The 13,513-nt window shown below is 42.7% G+C and overlaps 1 protein-coding gene across 7 annotated transcripts in view; it reads right to left on the bottom strand.

The window, feature by feature from the left end:
* Positions 1–1,845: 1,845 nt before the first annotated feature.
* Positions 1,846–13,513, bottom strand: part of ttc6 (tetratricopeptide repeat domain 6) — a 52,481-nt gene continuing 40,813 nt past the window's right edge. For 6 of the 7 annotated variants that reach the window (XM_076978753.1, XM_076978749.1, XM_076978752.1 and 3 more), the window contains 6 exons: positions 11,562–11,772; positions 9,701–9,853; positions 9,222–9,395; positions 8,881–9,106; positions 6,623–6,776; positions 1,846–2,283 (listed from right to left, as the gene is read on the bottom strand). In XM_076978753.1, the coding sequence (XP_076834868.1) occupies positions 2,037–2,283; positions 6,623–6,776; positions 8,881–9,106; positions 9,222–9,395; positions 9,701–9,853; positions 11,562–11,772 (1,165 nt within the window). In that variant the 3' untranslated portion in view covers positions 1,846–2,036. Of the gene's footprint in view, positions 2,307–6,622; positions 6,777–8,880; positions 9,107–9,221; positions 9,396–9,700; positions 9,854–11,561; positions 11,773–13,513 lie in introns of all 7 variants that reach the window. The other variant, XM_076978755.1, reaches the window with a different exon arrangement.

Raw genomic sequence — 13,513 nt, 5'->3', positions numbered from 1 at the left:
CCCCCAGGGGCCAGCGGCAAAACCACGGCGCCACGCGCCCGGAAAGCCACCCACCACCCGGCAGGGCCCACCTCCCGCCGAGGAGCACCCGGCCGCCCCATATCACCACCGCCCAGGGGAGCGGGCCAACCGCCCCTACGCCGGGGGGCCAAGCCGGACACCGGAGCCCCAAGGCGCCCCCCCTCTGGAGTGGTGCAGTAGTCTCAGGGGAGTGTCCATGAGTGAACCGGGCACGACCAGCCCCGACCCAGAACCAGCTGTCCTCACCCACCTAACCAAACCCACCCTACATTCGCCCCTATACACCCCCACCATGTACACACCCACCCCCACACACACACACACACATACACTCAAATTCACCCTCACACCTCCAAACCTGGCCATATGTCCCCTCCCTCCAACACGCACTCATTCATCCACCCATTCAGAAACAAGAAGAAAACAAGGACAGAGACACACACTTATCCAGACTAGCACACCCTCTGCGGCAGGGGCAAATGGCTGGACCAGCAAGGACCAGTAGCGGTCCTAGGAAGCCACCAGCCCAGTCCCGTGCCAGCAACCCCCCCCCCCCCCGCCCCGGCAGGGAGCAGGAAGTGGGTGAAGGAAGGCCTATCATTTCCAATTTTCTAATGTTGCACTCAACATTTTGAAGCTATGAAATATAGCCAATGTTCAACATTTTAAAATAGAAACATTTTATTGCTATGCACAAGAAAAATACTATCTACAATTTATTTTTTCTTATAACATTTCCTACATTTTTTTGAGAGAAAATTCTGAACATCTCTCTCTCTGTTACCATAACATTCAACCCTCTGGGTTCTACAGATCCAAGAGTGTAGATCAGTTCTTTATCTTTGAGTTTCTTAATTTTATTGCTGCCATAGCAACAACTGGCAATGCAAACAGATGTCATTAATGGCCATTAGCATAAAATGCCTTGACTTGGAAATGATGAATTCTGATGGTTCAAAGGTGTTCAACAAAGCGATCAGCAAGTCTCTCTAGTGACTAGTCTCTCTCAGCAAGTTTCTCTAGTGTATATTACATCTCTTGTAAGTAATACAGCTGACAACATCCACAGTAATGCATGAGGAGAAATTGGTGACAACAACTTTGCCCGTCATTTTTGTGTCTGTTTCAATAAATGTACATTTATTACAGTATCACATATAGAGTGGCTGCAGACTGTAGTCTCACAGTTAATGTCTGTGTTAATAAATGTACATGTATCACATCTAGAATGGCTGCAGGCTGTAATCCCACAGTTAATATCTGAATGGTCATTGATCTCACTCTTGATGCATGTTTTTGATATTTTTACCTCTGTAGGAGATACGTGGATGATCCATAAAAATGGACGCAGTCTCTGCATCCTCCGGATAGATTCTGAAGTGTTTCAGTATTATATTAGACAGTTTTATTTGCAGGATGATGTCCGCATCAAAAGAATATCAAAAGAATTGTCTTAACAGCTGATTCTTTATAGGTCAGTGAATCCATTCTCCAAGTAGGTAAAACACTAGTAAAAACAACATCTATGAATTGCTTAGGAAATCCAAATTTTATTTTTTCTATCTAACCTAAATTTAACCAGGAATTACCAAACTGAGATTAAAAATCTGGCCAAGGCAGCAGCACATAAACAAATAAACAATACACACACCCAAAATCAAATAAATCAACCATAAGTCATTAAAACAATAAGCCCTAAAGAGACCAGTTTATTCCTTCTCAGGTCATTTTGTAAAATTTTCCAGGTGCTGAAGCCGCATAGCTAAATACCCCCCCCCCCCCCCCCCCCCCCCCCCCATTTCTGTATGGATTTTTGGTACAGACAACAAAAACAAATCCTTTGACCGAAGGCTATAGGTGGCCGTGTCTCTATGCCTGGTGTAGGCTTGAAGATATGGAGGAAGCAGACCTAAAATGGATTTATGAATGAGGACATGCCAATATTTGAGTCTATGAACAGACAAAGCCAATCAGCCAACACAAGCATACAACGCCCAATGATGAGTCAATGTTCCTCAAAGCTCCATGAACCTCAGAGCTCCATGATAGTCAGTATCCAGAACATGTAGGCTCTGAGAAGATGTGCTCTTGTATCCAAAACATGCAGGCTCTGAGAAGATGTGCTCTTGTATCCAGAACATGTAGGCTCTGAGTAGATGTGCTCTTGTATCCAGAACTTGTAGCCTCTGAGAAGATGTGCTCTTGTATCCAGAACATGTAGGTTCTGAGAAGATGTGCTCTTGTATCCAGAACATGTAGGCTCTGGGAAGATGCATCACCATAGTCTAAAACAGACATGAACATCTGCAACGACTAGCCTCTTTTTGTCCTCAAAAGAAAGACAGGACTTAATTCTAAAAGGAATCCATATTTAAAAACTCTTGAATGTGAGCTGCAAAAGAGGCAGTAAGTAAAGTAAATCAAGTAAAATCCCTATATATTTATATTAGAATACAAACTCAATCTGCAAACCTTGAAATGTTGTGATTTTTGGAAGAGTTGATTTTATTTCTGAATTTGAAAAGAATGACATTAAAAGCTAATTGAAGCTGAGAAAGAGCCTGTTGTAAAATGGTACTAAACATTATTGGACTATCATCTGCATAGAAGTGAAAATTTGCATATGGGACATTTTTATCAACATTACACAAATACAAAATGAATAATAGTGGTCCTAAAACTGAGCCCTGATGCATATGTTGTTATAGAAAACGAGCAAGAACTGAAACTATCTACACACCGAGTCCTATTTGAAAGATAATTGGTGAACCATCTTAAAGTTTGCACTGATAGTCCATTTCTATAAAGTCTCTGTTGTAGTAATAAATGATCCAGTGTAGAATGCCTTTGATAAATCAATGAAAATAGCTGCAATGTGTTGTTTGTTGTCCAAATATAAATAAATAAATAATAATAAATAAAATCATTTATTACTTTTAGGTCTGCTGTTGTTGCACTTGTTTTTTTCTAAAGCCAGATTGAAAATCAGATAAGATGTTCTGACTAGAGAGGAAATCCTTTGTTTACCGACAAGAGATTCCAGTACTCTGGCCAGCACACACAGTTTAGAAACTGGCCGGTAGTTATTAAGTACAGTAGGGTCTCCAGCTTTGCCTGCGGAGCAACAATAGCAGATTTTCACACATTGGGGAATTTCATTTGAGGCTACAGAAAGGTTAAAAAGCTGCATAAGAGAAAACATGGTTTCTGGTTATCTGGACCTGCTGATTTTTTAGTGTCTAAAAGCCTAAGGGCTTCATACACCTCAAAAACTGTTAAAGGAGTAAAACTAAAGCACTGAGAATCAAAAGGATGCTCAACAGAGCTAACCCTATAGGGACTCGTATGAATAGAGGTGACCAACTCTTTTACTAAACACAATGAAGTGCACATTAAAAAGATGAAGCATTTCAGCTTCACATTTTTGCCTGGAGTCCTTCATAATGCATGTTGGAATCTCCATAGCTTTTATGTGTTTTGTTGTTAGCTATAGATCTTATGGTTTCATTGGATTATTTAGATTTCTCTGGTTTGTTTAATATAATGATCTGTCTTAGCTTTCCTGATTGCAACAGTACATATATTATGTGTACTGTTGCAATCAGGAAAGGTGACAGATCTCAACATAGTATGGATTGGATGCTTTTTAGTAGATTGCATATATGCAATCTTCTAAAAAGCATCCAATCCATACTATTTTGAGATTGTCTGGCTTTTGCTCATACTACATTATACATTTTGCATATAAGGTGTGTGTTAGTTGTGTTCCATGCTTGTCTTTGTGATTGTGTTTATTGTTGCTAAGCGCGACAGGCGCTTTACTAGCTAATAAGGCTGTGTATTTTGAAAATACTCGTCTCAGCATCCTGCCATTACTCACACATGACAGGAACAATCCACCCATTACTTCTACCCTTTACTCTGTAGCACCTAACAGGAGCATTATACATTATAACCATCAACACACTTATCTTTATCCACCAGATTTACTGAGCCACATTGCTGACTATATCAGCTTCAGTTTACTGCAACTAAAAGCGAACCATATCCATTTCCTCAAACAAATTGCAAGCGTTCAAGTGAACCAGACCAAGACCAGCTTGGAGGTGGAGGTGATTTAAAGTCTGTTGGAGTACTAAAACTCATGGCTGTCACACTTAGCCCCACCTCCACCTGTCTGTCATGACTTTGCTTTGTTTTTCCTTGTGCTCATGTTTTGGTTTTCCCATGTGTTCTCCTGCCACGCCCTTGTTATTTGTAGCTCCGCCCTCTCGTCATTGTGTTCACATGTGTTCAACAGTTTTATTCCTTGGTTAGTTGTGTATTTAAACCCTGTGTTTTGTCTTCCTTGTTGCTGATCATTGTTTGAAGCCTGTTTGGTTTGTCCTCAGAAAATCCCTGCATTCAGTATTGTACGTTCAGCCTGTTGTCTTGTCTCGTGCATTACTTTCCTGGTAATGTGTTTGCTTTGGTTATCCATCATATTTCTGGATTTTCCCTAAGTTTAGTCATGTCTCTTCATGTTGGTTATCTATCTGTTGGATTGTGAAAGCATCACAATGGCAGAATCTGGACCTGGATTGGGTTGGGCACTCCCTGAGATCAGACGCAACAGGATAATTAAACATTTCAGAAGTATTTACAGCGTAATTCCCTTCGTTTAAAATACTTCACTGCAAAATCAGAATACTGTATACTGGTCAACCAGCTCAGATCCACAGAGTGAGACAAGAGCCAGGGGTCTATTTGAACACCTGGATCTATTTGAACCAGATGCACTGTTTCTCTGGTAAGTTGGACCAAAAACCGTTTCAGCTGGACAGGCATTACAATTCATATGGAAGATCACGCTCCCTATAAAATCCAGTTCTGGGATTTGTAGAAAATGTGAAGTCATGTAAACTCGTTTTGATACAGTTGATTACAAATACTGATACTTTGAATGTCCCCTGCTTTCTGGTCTTTTCTGTTCTTGCTGGTTTCATAACTTTTTCTCCTTAGATTTGTGCTCAAAGTGAGAGTTGTAGTGGGTTTCAGGATATTTCCTCTTTGAAAAACTATCCAGTTGCTTTAGTTGTATCCTTCTGGCATAGATTGGTGGTGATAAATGTCTAAAGATTATGCTTGGTGCAGGTTCCTCTCTTGTATGTGCTGTAAGTTCACATTGTCCATTTTGAGTGTGTCTTTGCAGTGTACACAACTTTTCAAATCCGCCTTTCCGTTTTTTCTAACAATAACATCAACAAAGTACCACTTTAATGTAAATGTTTTATACATTTTTCATTGATTTGCAGTGTCTCTGCAAACACTACAGGTAACACTTCAGCAACACTTTTGTATTTTGAGTCTGTTTTGATGTTTTGTGCAATCCTATCAGTAGACTATCAGTCACCTACCTCTATATTTGAAACCCATTCTAATTTATGGGACCATCTATTAATGGAACCCATATCAGAAAAGGCCCAACAGGTGTGCCTGAGCTGGAGTGAGGGAAGAAGGCACAAGGGGAGAGGTGAGCAAACTTTATTTAAACAGGAAACAAACAGCAGGCTTGTCGAGCAAGCTGCAAAATAAAAGAAGTCTGTGAACTAGGATAAAGAACCTAACGGGAACCTAAGCGAGCCTGGAGGCTAGTGGCATGTGGAAGCATCTGAGACGAGCTCAGAATGGCACAGAGGCGAAGGCGAAGCGGTGATAATGAAGGAGGACCTGCAGGAGCCCAGGGAACGCAACAAACTAAGAAGTGAGTGACAGATTGCGGAAGCGATTGGTGGGTGCAGATTGGTGATCAGCTCAGCTGCAGGTGTGGGTGGTTAGCTGGGCGCTGACCTGGGCGTCCCAGCAGCGTTCAGTGTTTACTGCGTTCCAATGCTCAGGGAAGGGTAGATACAGTAAAAAAAGCTTCAGAACAGAGGAGTGTCGATCCAGGAACAAGGCACAAAGAGTTAGTTCAAAGCATCACAAGATCACCTGAACCACTATTAACTATTTGTGTCATTTTGTCCTATTACAATGTTAAAGTTAGTCTGAGGTCTAATAATATCGCTCTGCGTTTGTGTTCAGAGAGGGGTTTACGATGCCCTTGAGATGTATTGAGCACATCACAGTGAGAAAAAGGAGCAGATGGCCATGTTAACACTCTCACATTCACACTCTCTCTCTCTCCGTCTCCCTCAGAGGGGAACGTGATTGAGGAGAGCCAGTCTTCTGAAGGTGTCGGGTCACCAGTATTACGCTGGTCATTTCCCTTGACCCTCAATCTCTCTCACTTTTGTGTCTGTGATATTTTACACCTCCAACACAGTTCAGGTCACTATAAAGTACTACAATGTCTATTCCAAAAGCAGGGGTATAAATGGCACAGTTCCACTGAAATGTGAAGCACCTGGGATGAGTAGAGTTTGGTTCTGCCCTTCATTGAAATGTGTAGAAATTCTACATAATTGCATTAGTACACACTATTCAAGGACGACCACCACAGTCCACTTTACTAATAGATCTACAGTGAGAAAACTATGCACACAAATTGTTAAAGTTAAAACTTAATCTAGCTAATCTAGTAGTGCCCAGTGAGTGCCCACTGCTAAGGGACTGGCATCACCTGTCAAAGAGGTGTGGATGAGAATGCTGCGTGATGTCCTGGAGTTCCACTGCAGTTCTATAGTCTTCCACCGCCTGATCTATCAGTCCCAGATGACCACGGACATCTGCCCTGAGCTTGTACAGCAGAGCATCATCAGGCTGAAGCTCTAGAGCTACAACACACACACACACACACACACACACACACACACACACACACACACACACACACACACCTCTGTGTTACTTGCATGACATACCCCATTCTGCTGAAAAGTATTATGTGTGTAATTACATGTCCATAGAGAAGAATGGACCATCACCTGTCAGTCATCAGTGGAGCTCCCATACAAATTGTTAGAATTGAATGATGGGCCTTAATTAGTATCAGCAACACAATACTCTTATTCACTAACACCCCGTGTCACTACACACAGACTGCAGAAGTATATCACACAGTTGTTGCTAAATACATCTCCATTTATCAAATATAAAATGAGAGTGGTGTAGGGGAGGGTACGGTGCTTTACAACCCAAAGGGAGAGACAAGAGGGAGCATTTAAAGCCCATTTGCCTAGTACATTTTCATAAATTACCATCATTCAGTCAGCACATTTGCAAATGCTGATTCCAGTGAACCATGAAAATTACCTGGTATGAGGTATGAAGTTGGGATCAATGTGCATGTGAACACTATTTTACATATATGTAAAAATAAATGTAGCGAAAAATGTTGAAATGTAAAGTGAAATCTCTATTAATAGAGAATATAATAGATCAACTATAGAGAGACCTAAGTATTTCTCTACAAGGCTAATAATGGAAATTCTTTATATTAGAAAAACATCTGAAACAGTTCAAATCAGAGTTAACATCAAAACTTTAGGTCCTTTGCTGCTGGGCAAAGTCATCGGAAATCTAGCACTTGGTGTACACTGTAACCATAGTAACCATCTGCCTCTTGTTTTAGACAACAGTGTCTAGGTTACTTGAGCTAAAAAGGACTTATTTTCTGTGATACTGGGTCAAATAGACTAGATTCAGTTTTAAATACTGTGCATGAATGTCTGCACATCTTATACATACAGTATGTACAGAGAATAAACTGTAAACAGCTGCCACGAAGGGCTGAATCAGCCACAGTGCTTAGGTAAGCCATAGTCTCCAAGCATCCATCCAGAGATATCAGAAGAACTCAGGGTGTATCAAGAACATGTTTCCCACACCATCACTCCATCTCCACCAGCCTGAACTGTGGAGTTGTGCACTCAGACATGTTAGCTGGAGCACCAGTGTCGTGTTCAGTTGCAGTTTGTTCATTGTATACTGCCTGTTCATGACAACGATTCTTGACATCATCCTCTGACCATTTTTGTTGACAAAAGGTTTATGTCCATATGTGCACCTAGATCGCCTAAAAGAAAACCTTTGATTCACTGACCCACACATGGATCCTTGAAGCCGGAATAACATCAAGCGGACTCTAAGAGCCTTCATCAAGAACCCTGTTGGGGTTTGGATGATGACCCTAGTGGCCAATGTCAGGCAAATAGCACAAGTCACCTGCTGGATTTACCAAGGACATGCCCTGTGCCCTGTGTATTCAGATGTTTTCAAGATAGAGAGATCACACTACCAGAAGGAAAGTTCACAGATGTTGAAGGAAGCTAAAAGTACTCTGGAATCCCATAGGCAAATGGGAGTCATGTAGGAACATAGGAAGAGCACAAGGAAACCACCTACGGCCAAATACCTACAAAGAGTGAGGCTAGTCCTGAGACGTCCGCTGAATGGACAGAACAAGATGTGAACTATCAAAACCTTTACCATTTATTAGGGTTCACTGGCAAAGAGTGACAGCACAGAGGCACTAATCATGGCAGCTCAGGAACAAGCTCTCAATACAAGATCAATAGAAACTGGGCTCTACCACACCAGGCAGGACACTAGATGCAGGCTGTGCAAAGATGCCTCTGAGACAATACAGCACTTATCATGAAACACCATTACCAAGTGGCTGGCATCGTATACAGAAACATCTGTGCTGAGACCGGGCTGGAACAAACTTGATTTATAATCTCTAAGAAACTTACCCTTTACTCCCAATGAAGTAATGAATACATGACCAAGACCTTTTATTTAGTAACAACATGCTACGGTTCAGTGAATAGCTTGATGACATGTTAGATGTGTTTGAATGTGTACATATAGATAATCAGACAAATACATACAGTATATCATTACATCTAAGTGTACCAGCATTCAGCTGTGGCCCACCGTGTGTGAGGTCCTTCTCTGCAGCCTTGTATCTCCTGAGCGAGACATACAGGTTGGCCCGGTTGAAGTACACATGTGCCGACTGAGGGCTGAGACGCAGCGCCTCGCTGAAGTCCTGCAAGGATCCTGGAACATCCCGCAGCAGAGCCCGGGCAATAGCTCGGTTCAGCACGGTGGCCTCATCATTGGGTTCGAGCTCAAAGGCCCGGCTGTAATATGCACATGCCTGAGCCAGCGCAGTTCAAGCAAAAGCAAAAAGAAAAGAGAGATTCACTGCTAGTGTGCAAGTGTCAAACCACCTCAACTTTATATGAAAATTATGCAGTGCCCCCAACTATTACCTGTTCAAACTGCCTGTTGTAGAAGAAGAGGTTAGCAGCATTGAAGAAGGCCAGAGCGAACGTGGGGTTGAGGGAGATGGCTGACTGGTAGTCTCTCATGGCACTGGGCTTGTCCCCCATGAACTGGGTTATCACACCTCGGTTTGTGAGAAGCTGCTCTGACTCAGGATTGCACTGAAATGGAGGAAAGCAGATGTCTCTTAGAAAAATGCTAAAGACTTTCCCAGAGAGCAGAACATTACATTAGGCTGTGCACTTTAATCTTTTAATGTATCATATAATGGATGAACTAAAATTATTTTTAACAATCTACATTTTAATTTGAAATATGAATGCCTCAATTATTTTCTAGATCTCCCAAGTGATTCATGATGTAACCATCAACAAAATATACATCCAGGGAAGCTTTTCATCTCAACAGCAACTCTGCACATACTAGCTTGGTAAAAAACCAAGTCGATCAGTTGCCATGCCGATACCTTCAGAGCATTGTTTATGTCCTGAAAGGCTGCGTCTGCATTTCCCATGTGCAGACTCACAACAGCTCTTCCCTCATAGGCTGTCCAGCACCTGGGCTCCATCTCCATCGCCACGGTGAACTGATTCCAGGCTCTCTGGAAGAATCCAAACACCTGATACATGGGAATCAAGTGCACGGTTAAAATCAATACCAGTATAAGAGTGAGCAGATAATGAGGACGAATTCAGTGAAAAGGGCAGAGGAATCAGATATGGATCTGTCTGCCCAGGTGATGAGAGGATGGCTGTTTCCCTGCCTGTACTCTGACAATCACCCACTACTGCATTTGTATGTACCTCAGGTATATGTGTTAACCTGAATCAAGTAACAAGGTTGGGTGTGTTAAAAACACTAAGGCAAGATCATTACAAGCAGGCAAACCATTTATAACCACTTCTACATGACAATGAATGTTCTGTAACCAATTTAAATGTTTGTCCTCTTTTTGACTGTTTTGTCACTTGTCTGACACCCAGCCAGAGGCTTTAATGGGCATCAGGGCAGAAGTCAACAGGAGCGATGACAGGAAACGGAGGCCTGCTCACTGGAGGGACAAGGCTACAATGTTTCTGACGTCAGACCGCAGTGAAAAGTCAGTGAAAAGTCATATGTAGAGAAATTCCTACTTGTGTAAGGGCACAGTTATGACTGTGGAGTCTCATTTGTAACATTTTTTGAATGCCTGACCAGTTAGCATTGCAGTTACTTTTAAGTGCAAAGGACAATTGCACATGCAGAAGAGAGAGACTCACAATGTTATCAAGTACACCACAGTTATTAAGGAGAAATATTCTAAAGGAATGGCAGACTGACTAATGATGCCTGGTTTCTTTTTCACCCAGTTCCCCCCAGACATCATCCATCTATGTGTGTGTTGCCAAAAAAATGTTTAAACAGAGTTCTCAGTGTATACTGTCTATACACTCCAGTACAATGCCCAAACATTACACTATAGTATAAAATATTCACAAATATATTAGCTAATGTTTTGTTTAGAGAACTAGCACTCAAGAGACCTTTAATATCCACTAACAAAGAACCTAAAAGTGAGAGTGACAGAACAAGACATTCATTTTAGAAATCCAACATAATACTGTATGTCACATGTTCATTTCTGATGAAAAAGCCTTTAAAATGTTGATTAGATAATATGGCGGGGACTCTGACTACAACACCAGTGCACATAGAACATGTAGAATACAGGGTTCCTATACAGGTAGGTCATACCTGTTACCTATACAATCTCATACAATGCCATAATTTTGACATAACTACAGAATACATAACAATAAACCACAATAACTCAAAAAAGACCAGCAATTTTGGTGTTACATGACTAAACATGTGAACTGCACTCTAAAATGCTCGAGCAAATAAAACGTGTTGGTCAGTTTCATCAGCACTGTAGTCAGAGCAGTTCGGAAGTTTAATGAGCTGTGTGGAGGGCAATTCATTTTGATGGGACACATCCTTGTCTGGACCACCAAGATGAACTTGCTGCACTCTAATTAATCTTCCCATGAGAGAAACATTTCTCACTGTTCCAAAAGCTGCCTGAGGTATATATTAAGGTCCAGTAACTCAGACTAGCATGTCGACACATGAGCGTTGTGAATGATGGGACAGGTTTAATTTTAGAAAATCTGAGATGAAATGACATTACATGTCCACGTCTGTGGAACAAGCCCTTTTAAATGTTGATCAGACGATTTGGCGAGGGACTCTGACTACAACACCGAGCCCTGACCATCTCCCATGCATCTCAAAACTCCATTTTGTATTATGCGGTGAAAAGCCATGTCTGCAACACAATCCAGCACCTGAAAATTGTAGGCCAAGGCGATGCGGGCGCTGGAGCAGCAAGGGTTGAGGTGTAGAGCAGACAGGAAGTCCCTCTGGGCCTGTTTGGTTGCCTGGGTGTGGCCATAGTCCATGAAGACATTCCCACGTCCCATGTAGGCATCCAGCAGGAAAGGGTTGAGTCTCAACGCCTGTGTGTGGGCGTTCACCGCCTCCGGCAGTTGCCCCAGCCTTTGAGGAACATCACACCACGCTTTCAGTACAGGGACCAACAATGGACAGACATAATAAACACTGTGACTTTCTGTACTTCAGGGCCTTGTGAATATATCATCAACAAAACAATAATAATACTAATAAAAACAAAATTACAAACAAACAAAAACCAAAGAGTTATTTGGCAACTGGTCCATCTGAGTCACCTTGTTGTGAAGCTGGAGGCGCTGGATTACACATATAATCACACGTTTCACAGTTTAGACATCGTATGATTAAGCAGCCAAGTGCCATGCGGATTGCAGCTGTAGTGCCCAGATGTGACAAGACACATAATAGCCTTACACACCACTGACAGGACACTTCATTGTGGGAAGAATTAAACTATTTTAAAATCCTATTCCTCGCTCTCAGCTACTGTGACCTTGCATCTAAAATTGCTTTTAACAAGCTGTTTGGTTCTCAAAGCCACGGCGGTATGCCTGTGTTCTGAGCCTGTGTGTATGCTGCACCGAGGCCATGCTTTTGTTCCCCAGTAATGAATTCAGGCAGACGAAACAATTCCTGCATGCCAAGCTTTTGGGAAATACACACCACTACACCCCATGCAGACCTCAATCTCAGAGCAGCTTGCTGTGGTGACAGCATGACTAAAGTTGGTATATACAGAACCCACGCTGGATAGCTTGGTCCTCTGTAATGGTGATCAGAAACCAACACTAAAGTCTGACTCATTCTGAGATTACGTTCAGAAATATAGATAGACAACAGAAAATGACCATTCCTTTTTCAAGGCAGAATATGTTATTTATCTAATTAACGGTATTGTGAATACTGTTCAATTAACTAATGCACGTGTCACACTCTGTCCAGTAGCCAGCCAGTTGTCTCATTCTGCACGCTCCTATTATAACCCTCGCTCACCTCCCCAGTCTCAGTTACTGGTGTATTGTCCTCATCTCCCCAGTCTCAGTCACTGGTGTATCGTCCTCATCTCCCCAGTCTCAGTCACTGGTGTATCGTCCTCCTCATCTCCCCAGTCTCAGTTACTGGTGTATCGTCCTCCTCATCTCCCCAGTCTCAGTCACTGGTGTATCGTCCGCCTCATCTCCCCAGTCTCAGTCACTGGTGTATCGTCCTCATCTCCACAGTCTCAGTCACTGGTGTATTGTCCTCATCTCCCCAGTCTCAGTCACTGGTGTATCGTCCTCATCTCCACAGTCTCAGTCACTGGTGTATCGTCCTCATCTCCACAGTCTCAGTCACTGGTGTATCGTCCTCATCTCCCCAGTCTCAGTCACTGGTGTATCGTCCTCATCTCCCCAGTCTCAGTCACTGGTGTATCGTCCTCATCTCCCCAGTCTCAGTCACTGGTGTATCGTCCTCCTCATCTCCTCAGTCACTGGTGTATCGTCCTCCTCATCTCCCCAGTCTCAGTCACTGGTGTATTGTCCTCATCTCCCCAGTCTCAGTCACTGGTGTATCGTCCTCACCTCCCCATTCTCAGTCACTGGTGTATCGTCCTCCTCATCTCCCCAGTCTCAGTCACTGGTGTATCGTCCTCATCTCCCCAGTCTCAGTCACTGGTGTATCGTCCTCATCTCCCCATTCTCAGTCACTGGTGTATTGTCCTCATCTCCCCAGTCTCAGTTACTGGTGTATCGTCCTCCTCATCTCCCCAGTCTCAGTCACTGGTGTATCGTCCTCCTCATCTCCTCAGTCACTGGTGTATCGTCCTCCTCATCTCCCCAGTCTC

Source organism: Brachyhypopomus gauderio, chromosome 17, assembly GCF_052324685.1.
Source record: "Brachyhypopomus gauderio isolate BG-103 chromosome 17, BGAUD_0.2, whole genome shotgun sequence".
Classification (NCBI taxonomy): domain Eukaryota; kingdom Metazoa; phylum Chordata; class Actinopteri; order Gymnotiformes; family Hypopomidae; genus Brachyhypopomus; species Brachyhypopomus gauderio.
The sequence above is the reverse complement of the archived record's forward strand: the minus strand, read 5'-3'. Positions and strand labels throughout refer to the sequence as shown.